The sequence below is a fragment of the Staurois parvus genome, unplaced genomic scaffold (genome assembly GCF_062004578.1).
Source record: "Staurois parvus isolate SC_StPar_1 unplaced genomic scaffold, SC_StPar_1.0 ptg000315l, whole genome shotgun sequence".
Taxonomy (NCBI): Eukaryota; Metazoa; Chordata; class Amphibia; order Anura; family Ranidae; genus Staurois; species Staurois parvus.
This window is the reverse complement of record NW_028318111.1, coordinates 4,577,415-4,595,724: the sequence shown is the minus strand read 5'-3', so window position 1 is coordinate 4,595,724 and position 18,310 is coordinate 4,577,415. Positions and strand designations below refer to the sequence as shown.

At 46.4% G+C, this 18,310-nt stretch overlaps 1 protein-coding gene across 1 annotated transcript in view; it reads right to left on the bottom strand.

Moving 5' to 3' along the window:
* TMEM163 (transmembrane protein 163) overlaps window positions 1–18,310 on the bottom strand; it is a 231,782-nt gene that overhangs the window by 189,527 nt on the left and 23,945 nt on the right. The window contains exon 2 of the mRNA XM_089683606.1: window positions 8,010–8,129. Within this exon, the coding sequence (XP_089539732.1) occupies window positions 8,010–8,129 (120 nt within the window). The remainder of the gene's footprint in view (window positions 1–8,009; window positions 8,130–18,310) is intronic.

The window sequence follows — 18,310 nt, the reverse complement described above, 5'->3', positions numbered from 1 at the left end:
ATGCCCATCTTGCTTGTCGTGGGCGTAGACGTTTGGCCGTCCTCAGATATTCCAGGTTCTTGTGGTCCGTGAATATCAGGATGGGGTGGGAGGCACCTTCCAGCAGGTACCTCCATTCTTCTAAAGCGGTTTTGATAGCCAGTAGCTCGCGATCCCCAATGTCGTAGTTCCTCTCCGCAGGGGTAAGTTTCCGTGAAAAGAATGCTACTGGGTGGAGTAATTCCTTGGCGCCCTTCCGCTGGGAAAGGATGGAGCCAACTGCGTTTTCAGATGCATCTACTTCTAAGATGTAGGGCAGGGAGGCGTCGGGATGGCCCAGAATGGGTGCCGAGGTAAATAACCTTTTTAGTGCTTCAAAAGCTTCCTGTGCCTCGGGCGTCCATCTGAATTGCGTCCCAAGCTTGGTTAACTGAGTGATGGGGGAGACCAGACCCGAGAAGTTCTTGATGAACTTCCGGTAAAAATTTGCGAACCCAATAAAACGTTGGACACTTTTCCTGTCCGTGGGTTCAGGCCAATCTAGGATCGCTGAGACCTTCTGAGGGTCCATTGCGACCCCCGTGGTGGAGATGATCAGACCCAGAAATGTAACGCTAGCCTGTTCAAAGCAGCATTTCTCTGCTTTAGCGTACAACCCGTGCTGCCGCAACCGCCCCAACACCTTTGATACATGTACCCTGTGCTCCCCCAGGGAGGATGAAAAAATTAAAATGTCGTCTAAGTAGACGATGACAAAGATGTCCAGGAAGTCCCTAAAGATGTCGTTCACAAAGTGTTGGAAGGTGGCTGGCGCATTGCACAACCCGAAAGGCATGACCAGGTACTCAAAATGGCCGAAACGGGTGCGGAAGGCCGTCTTCCACTCATCCCCCTCCCTTATGCGAACCAAATTGTAGGCTCCCCTTAAGTCCAACTTGGTAAACACTACTGCAGTTTTTAGGCTCTGGAATAATTCAGGTACCAGTGGTAATGGGTAACGATTTTTAACGGTGACCCTATTCAGCTCCCGATAGTCAATGCATGGCCTCAAAGTCTTGTCCTTCTTTTCTACAAAGAAGATCCCTGCACCTGCTGGGGAAGTGGAGGGACGGATAAATCCCTTTCGGAGGCTATCCTCAATATAGTCCTTCAGGGCCCCTAATTCTAGCTCAGAAAGGGGAAAAATTCGCCCGAACGGAATTTCCGAACCGGGCAACAGATCAATAGGACAGTCATATGGGCGGTGGGGGGGTAGAGCATCTGCTCCCCGTTCACTGAACACATCAAGAAACTCATGGTAGGCTGCAGGGATCACTTGTTTTAGGCTGTCATCCCCTTCAGAGCACAGGAGGACCTGGGGGACCTCCGGGCCCGAAGTTCGACACAGTTCCCGACAATATGGGGAAGGGAACGAGACAACCCCAGTCTCCCAGTCAATCTGGGGGTTATGGGCCCGCAACCAAGGGAGCCCCAGAATGACTGGGAAAAGGGGTGATGCAATAGCATCCAGGCGGAGGAGTTCCCGGTGCTGACCGGCAATGGAAGTCACAATGGAAGGGGTCTCCTGGTTAACCACCCCTGACTTTATCCGGGAACCATCAGCCAAAAAGATGTGAAACCCCTTCTCCTTTGGGCGGAGGGGAATACCCTGCTGGTGAGCAAAATTGATATCCACAAAACAGCTGCATGCCCCCGAATCAACTATGGCCGTCACCTCCACGGTCCTTTCTGAAAGCTGAAAGGAGAGGGGAACAACTAAGTACTGGGACGGGTTCATATTGCCAACAGATAAAGAAGATGAGGTGAACTTACTCAGTTTCTGCGGGCAGGAACGCACCATGTGACCAGCTTCGCCGCAGTACAGGCACAGATTCTGGGAGCGTCTGCGCTGGCGTTCCTCAGGCGATAGTTTAGGCCGAGCCAGGCCTAGCTGCATGGGTTCGGGAGCATCTTCAAACGGCAGGTTCTGGGTGCTTGGCCTAGTATGTTGACTGGATCCCTGAAATGACCCCCAGGGATTTCTGCGACCCTGACCAGACCTCTCCAATCTGCGCTCCCGTAGTCTACGGTCAATTTTGATAGTGAGTGCAATCAGGTCCTCTAATGTCTCGGGCACCTCCACCCGGGCGAGCTCGTCTTTCAGAGCCTCTGATAGGCCCATACGAAACTGGTGCAAGAGTGCGAACTCGTTCCAACGAGTGTCACCCATCCAGCGCCTAAAGTCAGAGGCGTATTCCTCAGCCGCCCGCCGACCTTGTCGGAGTGCGTATAATGTGGCCTCGGCCGAGGCTGCCCGTTGTGGGTCATCATATAAGATGGCCATAGCGTTAAAGAAGCTGTCGACCGTAACCAGGTGAGGGTCATTGTTTCCCCTTAGTCGGTGGGCCCAGTCTTGGGGTTCACCCTGCAACAGGGAGACAACAAACCCCACTTTCACTGATTCCGTCAAAAAGGTCCGTGGCTGCAGTTCAAAATAGAGCAGACAGGAGTCACGGAATGACCGAAAGCATGTGCGATCCCCATGGAAGCGCTCGGGTAAGGGTACTCGGGGTTCCGCCATAGGGAGTGATGTGGGAGGCCCAGGAGCCGGCTCATGGACTGCTGCGACCGGTGGTGCAGGAGCCGGGGCCTGTGAAACAGGAACAGAGATGGTGCAGGCCTGAAACCGATTCTCGATCTGCAGACATCTGTCCTGTAATGTGTTTACAGCTTGCGTCAGGGTAGCCAGGTGCCTGCAAACCTCGTCCAACGGGGAGAGTCCTCCTCGAGGCTCAGTCATGGCCTTCTGGTACTGTGAGGGACCGCCGAGCGGCACCACTAGCACTCCACTGGTCAGGCGTGCCCAGAGCGCGGAGTCTAAGCCCCAGGGTACTTGTTCACCAGGGCCCCTGATGGTGGGGATGGACTTGTAGTACCCCGAGACCAGGTCGCCTCTGCTGAGCACACCTGTCAGTGGTAGTGGTGTTCGCCAGGGGCTCCAACCAGGGAGAGCCAGATGTGAGGAGGTCGGGTGACCCCGATGGGATGGATGGATGGATGGCTGAGCAAGTGCGTAGTCAGACAGGCCGAGTCGGTATTGTAGAGGACGGTAAGGTACAAGGGAGCAGGCAGAGAATCGTCGGGTCACACGCCAGGTCAGCAGCAGGAGGTCAGATCTAATAAGGGGCATCCAGGGAGAGAGGTCAGGCAAGCAAGGGTCTGGGCAGGAGAAATCAGCAAGGTCAAAGGCAATCCGGGTCAATAACTTACTAGGCACAGGTACAGGAACACAGGAAGCAGGTAAGACCAGAAGGCAACGAAATGACAGCTCAGGGACCTTTAAATATCCCGCCCTGCGCTGCCATTGGTGCCCAGCGGGCGGCCGCGGCTTCTACTGCGCATGCGCGAACTCGAACGCCGCGGCCGGCCCGGACCTAGTGCCCGTGCGCTGGGTGGAGCAGTGCGCCTGCGCCGAGCCCATCGCGGCGGGGATCGAGGAGATCCCTGACATAGCCAGCATCTTCTAGTGTACCACCCCAGACCCCAGATACTCCTCTATCCAGCTGTCTGAAGGAATCCCTGGGCAAGGGATCCAGTGCCTGTCACGTTAAATATATGACAGTCCCATGTAGCAAGCTAATCCATTTTCCCACTAGAATGATCCTTCCCCTCACTGGCCCAGGGGGTGTAGGTTTACTCACTCAGTCCTCTGTCTTCGAGCTGATGGGTCGGTGGCTGCTCTCAAGCCTTTTGATGGGCCGCTCCTTCCCTGCTACACAGATGGTCCTCGCTCTGGGGGCCAATGAGGTCCTGAGCTTTTCTCCTTTCCAGTTCCTCTGCCTGTAGGTGAGTCCCTTCCCATCTGGGCCCCCTCCCAGGCTCCTGCTCTCCAGCCTCTCACTTCACCTTCCACCCAAACTCTCCTGCTGCTGAGCAGGCTCCACCACATTTGTAGGCTGCCCTTGCCCCATGCCTCCCTGCTTGGGGATTGGTCAAGGTTCTCCAAGTGTGCAGGGCAGTCCCCCGCCCACTGCTTCAAGAATCTTCTCCAAGATCTCTAGAGCATCGGAAGGTGTCAAGGAACTGACCTGCGGAGCCTCCCAGTCCTGACCTGAAATAATCCTCTGTCCTAGCCCAGGCTGCTATTCAGCCTTCCTATCTGAAAAAAAAACTATCTAGTTCCCGCTAGGAGAATGGTACCTTCGTAACTATATTCCTCCATAGCCACAAAGGATATAAATCCACCTCGGGTGCACTGAATGCCTTTGCAAACCCAGATATTACCTTTAATAATATAGCAGTGATATCCCCACTATGCTGCACATGCCCTGTGCAGAGAGCAGAGCTGTGGGAGGAACCCAGCAGGCGCCACCCACTACAGAAACCTACAGGAGAGGGTGGAGTCAAGACCAGTCACTCTGCACAAGGAGGGAGCAGCAGTGAGCGGTCTTTATTACAGGAAGCTCCTGCACAGAGGTAACGTCTCACACTGGATTACTGCACAGATCTGGAAAAAAATATACAAATCACACCAAGATTCAAGGAAGAAGACACATGAATCTTATATTCAGAAAATATTTGTTTAGCCTGGAGTTCAACTTTAAGTTCTGGTTCACACCAATGTGATTTGACAGTTCAAAATCACATGACAAGTCACACCCTACTGTATATACGGCAATGGAACCGTTCAAATTGTTGTGGCTCAGGTCGCAGCGACTTTGAATAAGGATGCTGTGCTACTTTTCTGCCATTTTGATTGCGACTTGCATTGCCTTCTGTTAAATGAAGTCACAAACTGCAATGAAATCACGCATCAAAATCATACTGATCGGCAGCTGTGAAATCTCGCTGAAGTAGCGCAATTTCAAGGCCACACTGATGTAAGCCAGGGCTAAGTAGCACATGCATTATTGTCCCTCCCCCAGCCAGTGACTGGACAGTGAAAGGAGAAGCTGCAGACTAACAAGCTCTTCTCTTTGTCACTCTGTTCTCACCACCCATCAGCATGTTCCTTGTTAGCACATGATCACTGCAAAACAAGTGATTGGCTTCTTGTGCCACTGTTACCTCCTCCAGTCTGAGCTCTGCTGTACAGGGATTGCAAGAGGCTGAAACCAAGTGCACTACAGGCATTTACATTGCTTGCATTTAGAAAATACTTTTAGGTTCCATTATTGGTGTCAGTGGGAGGAATAGTGCCCCATCATTGGTGTCAATGGGAGGAATAGTGCCCCATCATTGGTATGAGTGGAAGGATTAGTGCCCTATCATTGGCGTCAATGGGAAGAATAGTGCTCTATCATTGGTGTCAATGGGAAGAATAGTGCTCTATCATTGGTGTCAACGGGAGGAATAGTGGCCCATTATTGGTATCAGTGGGAGGAATAGTACCCTATCATTGGTGTCAATGGGAGGAATAGTGCCCCATCATTGGTATCAATGGGAGGAATAGTGCCCCATCATTAGTATCAGTGGAAGGATTAGTGCCCTATCATTGATGTCAACGGGAGGAATAGTGGCCCACTATTGGTATCAGTGAGAGGAATAGGGAGGAATAGTACCCTATCATTGGTGTCAATGGGAAGAATAGTGCCCCATCATTGGTGTCAATGGGAAGAATAGTGCCCCATCATAGGTGTCAATGGGAAGAATAGTGCCCTATCATTGGTGTCAATGGGAAGAATAGTGCCCTATCATTGGTGTCAATGGGAAGAATAGTGCCCTATCATTGGTGTCAATGGGAAGAATAGTGCCCTATCATTGGTGTCAATGGGAAGAATAGTGCCCTATCATTGGTGTCAATGGGAAGAATGGTGCCCCATTGCCTGTATTAGTGGTAGGAACTATGTCACACTGTTGCTAGCAGTAAGAGGAATAATGCCCTGAGGGCTGGATAAAAGCAAGCAAAGTGCCGCATTTGACCCCCGGACCGCAGTTTGAAGACCACTGACTTAGAATATTGAGGCATTTGAGGGCATTTAGCAATTGAAAATGAAAATGGCAGCAAAGGCCAGATTTTACAGAAAGAGGTTTCCATTACAGTGCAGCTGTGATTTGCTCATGCAGACAACAGCCCCCCGCAGCAGTGACATGGGGGCTGGAAGAAGGTACCAGCATCGGCTGGGGACACAGGCTTCTGACAATTCCAGAAGTGAAGAGTCTGATGAAAACTCCAGCTCTGGATCAGAGGGGAGATAGGAATCAGGAGTTGACAGAGGAGTGAGACTAGAATATTTTCTTTTGCAGGTGACTGGTCTTTTGATTTATTGTGACATATTTCACACTCAGCCTCACCCTGCCCAGAGGTTTTCCAGTATGCAGGACAACAGGCCTTGTATCAGCAGATGGACACAGATCATCACTGGGGCACATTAAATCTCATCACATACACAACAGTATCTGCCCCCACCTGTTTTAACAGAAGCTCACACAATTTATTTCTGCTGTAGTAATGCTGACCTTTAAGCTCCATGCACACTGGGCATTTTTTTAGAACGCTGGCAGCATTAGCTGTGTAGAGCCGCATTAAAAAGGCAAGTTTTTCAGCATTTTTGCATTAGTGTTTATCCATGGTTTTTTGCTTTTTTAGCATTTGTTACACACAAAAAAATAAAACTTTTGCCAAAATAAAAGCTCAAAAATGCCAGTTTTCTGCGTTTTACCACGTTTTTCCACGTTTTAAAGCGTTAGAACATTTTTACAGATAAAAAACCCCTCTAGAAACCCACTCATTCTGGCTGGTTTTTCAGCCAGAAAACACCCTGCCAAAAATTGCTGATTAAAGCCTATATTTGCATGGACACATAGGATGGGGAGTATACTAGCTGTAGAAAAAAATGCCAAAAGCCAAAAACAGCCGCTGTAAAAACGTCCAGTGTGCATGAGGACTTAAAAAGAAATGTCTGTATCACTCGCTGCCATTCCCACACAGGAAATTAACCGAATTTACAATATGGTAGCTTTCCTCAAAGATGCAAAAAGTTCTTTAATGTTTGGTTAGAGCATTTAGAGATTCCGCTAAATAATTTATAAAGAATGCTTTAAAGAAAAAGTAAAAAGAGAGAAACTGGTGCAAAAAATATTTACTGGAATATTTAAAACAGAAAATAAACAGCAGTAAAATACACAGGAGAAAAAATGAAGAGCAAAGTTTGCCTGGTCTTTGGTTCTGCGCAGTCTATTCTGATATACCAGAGTCAACGGCTCTCATAAATGACCCTTATCACCTCCTTTTTTTGATGCTAAGCAAGAACAGAAAATGCAGCCATCTTTACTGGTCCATTAATAAGGCATTTATAGAGATAACACAACCAATCAAAGAGTCTGGGGCCTGGAGAGTATTTTAGGATGTTTGTCAGACACACCCTTAATGCCAATTGGCACTGAAATACCGACACATTGTTTAAATGTATACGTTTTTCCATCTGGCCAGACTTTGCAATTTGACAGTCAACATATCATTTCATTAGAGGCCAAATATGATATACATTGGTGATATGCTGTGTGTTGCTTAGGAAATTCAATTAGCAATCTGGTCCTCGAAATATGGGCGTGTTAGGTGTCTCAATGATTGTTATTTCCTTATACATCAGTGTAATCAATGAATGTAACTTCATTACAGTCAGATTTATGAAATACGGTTGGGCTTTGGTAGGGTGGGCCTTCCATGTCCTCAAACACAATGCAGGACTGCCGGTACTTCATTGTAGATGATGATATCAGAGTACCTGTGACCTGTGATGGAGCTGCAAATGGAAGTGGTTTGGGGGAATTAATGGTACAGTGCAGAGGGAACCTGAGGAATACATTAGGTAAATATAGCTGCTTTCTCCTCTACCCCTAGACAGAATGAGTATTGAACCCTTGCAGTGGGTATAGGGTGGGAGTCCCAGGAAAATGGCCTCCTGAGTACAGATTAGAGACCTGTTTATGAGAAGCGCCAGAAGCACTCCAGTTATCACACTGAAATAAGATCTATATCACCTATCATCCTGATGTACAATGAATTCTTTTCACCATACAGCACAGGTAGGAGGATTTGTTATACTCACTGAAAGCTGCTACTGCCAGGACCAGCGTGACAATGATGGACAGCCAGGATACCCATAATGCCTTCTTCCTGTAACTCTGGGCTTCATGTGGCTTCAGCCTTGTGCTGCTTTCCAATAAACCTGAAGATAAGAAAAACGTGTTAAAAATATACAATTATCTGTTATTTTTACATCGGCATAGAATTCTAAAGGGGAACTTTAAAGTGTTACTAAACCCTGGACCCTGCATTCACTATATCCGGTCTCCCCGGACCCTGCATTCACTATATCTGGTCTCCCCGCCCCTGCCTTCACTATATCTGGTCTCCCCAAACCTTGCATTCACTATATCTGGTCTCCCTGAAGCCTGCATTCACTATATCCGCTCTCCCCGGCCCCTGCATTCACTATATCCGGTCCCCCCAGACCCTGCATTCACTATATCTGGTCCCCCCAGACCCTGCATTCACTATATCTGGTCTCTCTTAGGACCCTGCATACACTATATCTGGTCTCCCAAGACCCTGCATTCACTATATCCTCTCTCCCTGGACCCTGCATTCACTATATCCGGTGTCCCCGGACCCTGCATTCACTATATCCGGTCTCCCTGAACCCTGCATTCACTATATCCGGTCTCCCTGAACCCTGCATTCACTATATCCGCTCTCCCCGGACCCTGCATTCACTATATCCGGTCCCCCCGGACCCTGCATTCACTATATCCGGTCTCCCAGGACCCTGCATCCACTATATCTGGTCTCCCAGGACCCTGCATTCACTACATCCGGTCTCCCCGGACCCTGCATTCACTATATCCGGACTCCCCGGATCCTGCATTCACTATATCCGGTCTCCCCGGACCCTGCATTCACTATATATCCGGTCTCCCCGGACCCTGCATTCACTATATCCGGTCTCCCCGGACCATGCATTCACTATATCTGGTCTCCCAGGACCCTGCATTCACTATATCTGGTCTCCCTGGATCCTGCATTCACTATATCTGGTCTCCCCGGACCCTGCATTCACTATATCCGGTCTCCCCGGACCCTGCATTCACTATATCCGGTCTCCCCGGACCATGCATTCACTATATCTGGTCTCCCAGGACCCTGTATTCACTATATCTGGTCTCCCTGGATCCTGCATTCACTATATCTGGTCTCCCAGGACCCTGCATTCACTATATCTGGTCTCCCTGGACCCTGCATTCACTATATCCGGTCTCCCCGGACCCTGCATTCACTATATCTGGTCTCCCCGGATCCTGCATTCACTATATCTGGTCTCCAAGGGCCCTGCATTCACTATATCTGGTCTCCCAATCAATGCTGTCCAGACAGAGGGTCAGAGGTCCTGCAGCCTCATAGGACAGTCAGAGGAGAAAGAAAACTCCTCCTACAAGCTTTAAACAGTGCTCTACTGGGCACTGAGCTCTAGGAGTCACTCTGCACATGCTTTGTTTAGTGTGTATTGCTAGAGAGGTTTTTTTTTTCTTGAGAGAGTGCACAGGGCCAATCAGTACGCTCCAGACAGAGGTCGGGGGTCATGCAGCCTCATAGGGGAGAATAAAAACTACTTCTACAAGCTTTAACCAGTGCTGTGCTGAACACTGATAGAAGTCACAAGACTGCTCTAACTGCTGATGAGAAAAGGTATTTAGCAGTTTATATTTACTAAAATAATTGCATTTCCATGTTCTATGTACTGTGGGAGACTGGATATAGTGAATGCAGGGACCTGGGAGACCAGATATAGTGAATGCAGGGTCCGGGGAGAGTGGATATAGTGAATGCAGGGTCCGGGGAGACCAGATATAGTGAATGCAGGGTCCTGGGAGACCAGATATAGTGAATGCAGGGTCCGGGGAGACCAGATATAGTGAATGCAGGGTCCGGGGAGACCGGATATAGTGAATGCAGGGACCTGGGAGACCGGATATAGTGAATGCAGGGTCCGGGGAGAGCGGATATAGTGAATGCAGGGTCCGGGGAGACCAGATATAGTGAATGCAGGGTCCGGGGAGAGCGGATATAGTGAATGCAGGGTCCGGGGAGACCAGATATAGTGAATGCAGGGTCCGGGGAGAGCAGATATAGTGAATGCAGGGTCCGGGGAGAGCGGATATAGTGAATGCAGGGTCCGGGGAGACCAGATATAGTGAATGCAGGGTCCGGGGAGACCAGATATAGTGAATGCAGGGTCCGGGGAGACCAGATATAGTGAATGCAGGGTTCAAGGAGACCAGATATAGTGAATGCAGGGTCCGAGGAGAGTGGATATAGTGAATGCAGGGTCCGGGGAGACCGGATATAGTGAATGCAGGGTCCGGGGAGACCAGATATAGTGAATGCAGGGTCCGGGGAGACCAGATATAGTGAATGCGGGGTCTGGGGAGAGTGGATATAGTGAATGCAGGGTCTGGGGAGACCGGATATAGTAAATGCAGGGTCTGGGGAGACCGGATATAGTAAATGCAGGGTCTGGGGAGACCGGATATAGTAAATGCAGGGTCTGGGGAGACCGGATATAGTAAATGCGGTGTCCTGGGTTTAGGAGCACTTTCAGCAAGTTTTATCTAATGATAATGAATGATATATTACCAACTCCAGCACAAAACATATTTTTCAAAGCTTCAAATAGAGCGGGGAATAGTTGGAGCTTCTGTCGGGCTATAAGCCTTTTTACACATTAACATACTTTTATTTTTTACAGGTATTTGCTGTATAGAATGCTGTCAATAGCCCTAAAAAAGCATTGGTGTGTACCAGGTCTCAATGGGGAGGTGCATTTTTGGTGCTTTTTTTTTTTTTTAAATCGCCAATTATAATTATAATTATGCACCAAAAATGCAACAAGCAGGTATTTTAACACCGCAAAGGAAGTGCAACAGACCTGTGTGAAGACCAGGGGCGGACTGACAACTCATGGGGCCCCCGGGCAACAGGGGATCATGGGGCCCCTGTGTCCTTGCCCAAACTCAAAAAAGCCTATGAAAAAGGTACCAGGGGCATCTCATGGGGCCCCCTACTGACCCCAGGCCCTCGGGCAGTGCCCGAGTTTCTAAATGGTCAGTCCGCCCCTGGTGAAGACATACATTGAATTTAAATGGATTCTTTTTTCTTGAGCTTTTCTTCTGCCTTTTTTTTTTTACGCAAAAGTTCTGCAAACACTGCTCAGTGTGCAAGCAGCCTATTTGGCGGAAGATGCTGAAAATAAATTCATATTCATTTAAATTCATGATATTAATTTAAAATTTGAATATAATACAATTATATATATAAAAAAAAAATTATTTTTTTAAAAACTGTCTATTTCAGTTTCGATTTTCAGCCAAGTGCATCCTGAATTTTCAGTTTCGGTCCAAGAATTTTCATTTTGGTGCACCACTAATTCAGATTGAAGCTACTATGTGCAGTAGCATTGTACAACACCGGTCACCATAAGGACACAGAAAACAATTTCTAATGCTTCATTTCTCATCACTTTGGAGAGATTTACTCATTTCCTGTTTCTACGATAGGAAGGGAAATCTCCCCAGTGGAACAGAGAGCAAAAAGAAAAAAAAACACAAAAAAAAAAGAAGACATCTCAGTTGGTAACCACAACCATGTGGGCGTCTCGGAGTTTCTTTCAATGCAGCCTTGTTGTAATTTTTGGATGTGTGATTGATTTTCTCCACCCCTGCGAAGGTAGGACACATGTGAACCAATGTTCTATGTTTTATGTTCTAATACATATGTTTTTTGTTTACAAAAAATTTATAAAAAGATATTTAAAAAATAAAATAAAAAAATAACGCAAAAAAATTCAAAAATCCTTGAAATGGGTTTTACCAATTGGATAGTCTATTCAGTAAAATAAATGCATTTTGTTTTAGCTGTGTTTTATTTATTTTTTTTCAGACTGGAGACAAGATCACTTTAATGGCTTCCCGCTGGCGTAACGCACATGTGTATGAGCCCGGCGGGTGGGCCTTAATGCTGGCTGTGAGCATGCATGAATCAGCCGACTCCATTATTCTATGCTGAGAACGCATTCACTGTCCACATTAACCTCCCTAGCAGTCTGATTATGTCCATATTTCTGTGCTCAAAGCGGTACATTTTTTTGCATGGAAAGATGTAGTTTTTTTATTGTAGGCTGTAATTTTTAGGAATAACTCACTGAAATCTGTCTGAACAAGAGTCTAGTAAACATTCCGGATATGATAAAATTTGAAACACAAAATCATAAATTATAATTTAATAAATAATCATAAAAAATAATAATATAATAATAATAAATTTAATTCAATAATATAATCAAACCAAAAACACTGAAATTTGAAATATAGCGCCAAAGTCGCAAAATTGTTTTCAGTGTCTGATGATGAATTTCCCCACGAATCCTGGACCAGCACTGCAAGGTATTCCCGAGTGTAGCTCGGGGTTACCGCTTTTGGTGCTGAAACTTTACCCCGAGCTACACTCGGGAATACCTCCAGGGAGGTTAACAAGCTATTGCTGATAGCTTCCGCTCACCACTTTACGACTGAGAGCTTGTGGTGCATGTGACCACTGCAACAGCCAATCACAGTGGGCACATGATCAGGAACTCCGCCTCCACCTCCCATATTAAAGGAACCAAAGAATTTAAATGACATTTTGGAATAAACCCAACTAGTCCTAAACTAGTTAAACCCAAAACCAAAAACGTAATATATTGCAGCTCATCAGCCATGAGATGTGGTGGCTGCATTCGCTTTCTTTTTTTAGGGCCAGTTCACACTCCATGCGTTTCAGTTGCTTTTTTTATGTATCCAAAATGCACAGAGAGTAGGTTATATGGCTGTCCATGTCATAGTCCACATCAGTGTTTGCAGTTCCAGTGCGTTCCGGTTGCAGAAAAAAAAAAGTAGAACAGGCTGCATTTTTCCTGCACAGAACTGTACTGGAACGCGGTAAAATCATCAAATACGCACCGGAACGCACCAAAAACACACCTGTCCCTATTTAAATTGCAGAAAAAGAGAGGGGAAAAATGAACCGAAAAGCATCAAAAATGCACCAAAATGAACAAAAATCTGCTTGGGGAAACGCATCCGCAACGCATTTGGACTGCGTTTCTATGGTGTAAACCAGCCCTTAAGCTTTTTCCCTCTGTTTTCACCTGGTGATCTGGCCAATAACACACCCCCTGTATTAGAGCGCCCCCACTCTGGATGAAGGAGGACAGGAGGAACAGCAGACAGATGTATTGTCAGCAGGCCCGTTGATAAGGGGGTACCACCAGTCCTCCTGTACGGGGCCCAGGCTAGCAGGGGGGCCCAGGCAGCTGGGTGAGTCTGGTGTGGGCAGGGAGAGTGATCGACACGGCATGGGACAATTACTGGAACCAATCCCCTGTATGGCTCTCTTCTGTAGCAGCTGAAAGCCGGCTTTTTCTCCTCTTCCTCCTGCTGGCAGCTGCTGCAGAGAGAGCCATAGAGGAGATCAGTTCCAGTAATTGCCCCATGCCATGTCGATCACCCTCCCTGCCCACACCAGACTCACCCAGCTGCCTGGGCCCCCCTGCTAGCCTGGGCCCCGTACAGGAGGACTGGTGGTACCCCCTTATCCACGGGCCTGCTGACAATGCATCTGTCTGCTGTTCCTCCTGTCCTCCAACATCCAGAGTGGGGGCGCTCTATCACACCCATCAAAGGTTATATTTAAATAAATTAAAGCCGATCACTGTAAGCACCCTTGTCAGTGGCAAATGGTTTGTCTCAATGCTCTAACTTCTACATCTGCTGGACAGCTTGTTCTTTTGAAAAACAACTGACTGGATAACCAGGTGAAAATTAAAGAAAGGAAGCCTCAAAAAGAAAGTTACTGCAGCCATTATACCTAAAAATTGCTAAGCTGCCATATAAAAAAATGTTTGCTTTTGAGTTTAATACCGCCTTAGCAGAGTAATCATGGGTTGGGGTCCCCCAAGGCTCTGTCCTCGGGCCCCTTCTCTTCTCCATCTACACCTCCTCCCTTGGCCAACTGATACACTCCCACGGCTTCAACTACCATCTCTACACCGATGACATGCAAATCTACCCCTCTACCCCTCGCCTCACCCCTTCAGTCTACGCCCGAATCACCTGCCTACTGAACGACATATCAGACTGGATGTCGCTCCACTTCCTCAAATTAAACCTTTCCAAAACCGAGCTCCTAGTTTTCCCCCCAGCCCACGCCCCCCCCCCCCCGACCTCTCCATCACAACCAACAACGCCACCATCAGTCCCACCCTGCAAGCCAAAGTCCTAGGTGACACCTTGGACTCAAACCTTTCTTTCCAACCCCATGTCCAATCATTGTCAAAGTCATGCAGGCTCCACCTCCGCAACATCTCTAAAATATGTTCGTTCCTAACCCCAGACACTACTAAACAACTCATTCACTCCCTTATTATCTCATGTCTGGACTACTGCAACTCCCTCCTCACCGGCCTACCTCATCACAGGCTATCTCCGCTTCAATCTATCCTGAACTCAGCGGCCAGACTCATCCACCTTACCAAGGGCGGACTGACCATTTGGAAACTCGGGCACTGCCCGAGGGCCCGGGGTCAGTAGGGGGCCCCATGAGATGCCCCTGATACCTTTTTCATAGGCTTTTTTGAGTTTGGGCAAGGACACAGGGGCCCCATGATCCCCTATTGCCCGGGGGCCCCATGAGTTGTCAGTCCGCCCCTGCACCTTACCAACCGCTCCACTTCTGCCACCCCCCTCTGTCATTCCCTCCACTGGCTTCCAATTGCCCAACGCATAAAATTCAAACTACTAACACTGACATACAAAGCCATTCATAATGCTGCCCCAAACTACATCACTGACCTGATATCCAAATACCACCCAACCCGTACTCTTCGCTCCTCACAAGACCTCCTACTTTCTAGCTCCCTAGTCTCCACCTCCCATGTCCGACTCCAGGACTTCTCCAGGACTTCCCCCATCCTCTGGAACTCACTACCCCAATCCATCAGACTGTCACCTACCCTCCTCACCTTTAGGCGCACCCTTAAAACCCATCTCTTCAGGGAAGCCTACCCCACCCTCACCTAACAGCCAATCTCCTCCACTCCTCCCACCACTCCATCCCCCACAGCCATTTTCTCCTGTACCACTATCCCCTCCCTCCTAGACTGTAAGCTCCTCGGAGCAGGGCCCTCAAACCCCTCGTGTATTGTATTGTTACTGTATTGTCTCATGTTCTGTCCCCCACCACAATGTACAGCGCTGAGCAAACTTTTTGCCGCTATATAAATACTGTATAATAATAATAATAATAATAATACAGGCTTAAATTTGTGGATTTGAGGCCGCAGTGCATGCTGGGACCTGTACCTTTGGACCGGCTATTCCGGTTTTCACGGCCCCCCCGCTGCTTCGATCTGAGGGATCCCAAATTAGTTACAAATGTAAATATAGAGAAGACAGACGCAGTTCTTGGCACTGGCAGATTCCTTGCAGGGAAAGTGAAGAGACAGATTCCACCACCAGGCACGGTTAGAAGACAGAGTTTTTTTTTTCCCAAAATAGACTTCCGCCTCCCCCAGATCCCATCTGTATCCATGTCTGTCGCTTTCTCTTACTGCGCCGCCATCGTGTACTATTTCTATCCCACATAGAAATATTAAAATTCCCCCCACCCCCCTCATACACATGCTCTCTGCCGGCAAAGTGGGTCCCCATAGGGACCATACAGGTGCCGGGCCCATTTATTTAATTATCCAGCTGTTCCATGAGCCGGGGTCCCCGCCATATGGTCCTCCCATGTCTTTGTTCTCCCTTTTTAATCCCTTGTAAAGCATTTGATAAATCCCCGCTTGGCATGGGGGGGCTGACTCATCCGCCGACAATCAATAACTATATTTAGTGGAAGGGCTTGTGACCGCATTAACCCCTCACTGTCCTGACCAGAGGAAGGGACCAAAGAGCCAAAAAGCAGGAATGTGTACGTCTCTGAGGCAGCAGAGAAGGGGTTAAATACCAACCATGCTGCTCCTAAGACGTCATCTGTCCCCGGACTCTTCTATCTGACCGAATGTTCCATGGAAGAACAAACGGAAATATGGCGCTGAATTCACCACCTCATTGGGAAATACATCCCGTTATCTATCATAAATGATCTATCTATCTATCTATCTATCTATCTATCTATCTATCTATCTATCATATCTATCATAAATTATCTATCTATCTATCTATCTATCTATCTATCTATCTATCATATCTATCATAAATTATCTATCTATCTATCTATCATATCTATCATAAATTATCTATCTATCTATCTATCTATCTATCTATCTATCATATCTATCTATCTATCTATCTATCTATCTATCTATCTATCTATCATAAATTATCTATCTATCTATCTATCTATCTATCTATCTATCTATCTATCTATCTATCTATCATATCTATCTATCTATCTATCATAAATTATCTATCTATCTATCTATCTATCTATCTATCATAAATTATCTATCTATCATAAACTATCTATCTATCTATCTATCTATCTATCATAAATTATCTATCTATCTATCTATCTATCTATCTATCTATCATAAATTATCTATCTATCATAAACTATCTATCTATCTATCTATCTATCTATCTATCTATCTATCTATCATAAATTATCTATCTATCTATCTATCTATCTATCTATCTATCTATCTATCATATCTATCTATCTATCTATCTATCTATCTATCTATCTATCTATCATAAATTATCTATCTATCTATCTATCTATCTATCTATCTATCTATCTATCTATCTATCTATCTATCTATCATATCTATCTATCTATCTATCTATCTATCATATCTATCATAAATTATCTATCTATTTATCTATCTATCTATCTATCTATCTATCTATCTATCTATCATAAATTATCTATCTATCTATCTATCTATCTATCTATCTATCTATCTATCTATCTATCTATCTATCTATCTATCATATCTATCTATCTATCTATCTATCTATCTATCTATCTATCTATCTATCTATCTATCTATCATAAATTATCTATCTATCTATCTATCTATCTATCTATCTATCTATCTATCTATCTATCTATCTATCTATCATATCTATCTATCTATCTATCTATCTATCTATCTATCTATCTATCTATCTATCTATCATAAATTATCTATCTATCTATCTATCTATCTATCTATCTATCTATCTATCTATCTATCTATCATAAATTATCCATCTATCTATTTATCTATCTATCTATCTATCTATCTATCTATCTATCTATCATATCTATCATAAATTATCTATCTATCTATCTATCTATCTATCTATCTATCTATCTGTCATAAATTATCTATCTATCTATCTATCTATCTATCATAACATATGACATTGACATATCTCATGTCAAATCACTTACAATCACATGCAGGCTCCACCTCCGCAACATCGCCAAGATACGCTCCTTCCTTACCCCAGACACCACTAAACTACTAGTACACTCCCTGATTCTCACGCCTTGACTACTGCAACTCCCTCCTCACCGGCCTTCCCCAGTGCAGGCTCTCCCCTCTTCAGACCATCCTGAACTCAGCGGCTAGACTCATCCATCTCACCAACCGCTCCACCTCTGCCACCCCCCTCTGCCTATCCCTCCATTGGCTCCCTATTGCCCAACGCATCAAATTCAAACTACTCACTCTGACCTACAAAGCCATTCACAACACTTCCCCTAACTACCTCACCAACGTGATTCCCAGGTACCACCCTACCCGTACCCTTCGCTCTTCACAGGACCTCCTTCTATCTTGCTCCCTGGTCTCCTCCTCCCACGCACGACTGCAAGACTTCTCCAGGTCCTCCCCCATCCTCTGGAACTCACTACCCCAATCCATCAGACTGTCACCTTCCCTCCTCACCTTCAGGCGCTCCCTGAAAACCCACCTCTTCAGGGAAGCCTACCCCACCCTCACCTGACAGCCGTTCTCCTTCATTCCTACTACCACTCCATCCCCCACAGCCACTTCCTCCTGTACCACTACCCCCTCCCTCCTAGATTGTAAGCTCGAAAGAGTAGGGCCTTCTAACCCCTCGTGTGCTGTTTGTAGTTGCTGTACTGTTTCATGTATTGTCCCCCCTCTATTGTACAGCGCTGAGCAAACCCTTTGGCGCTATATAAACTCGATGTAATAATAATAATAATAATATCTATCATAAATTATCTATCTATCTATCTATCTATCTATTTATCATAAATTATCTATCTATCTATCTATCTATCTATCTATATATCTGT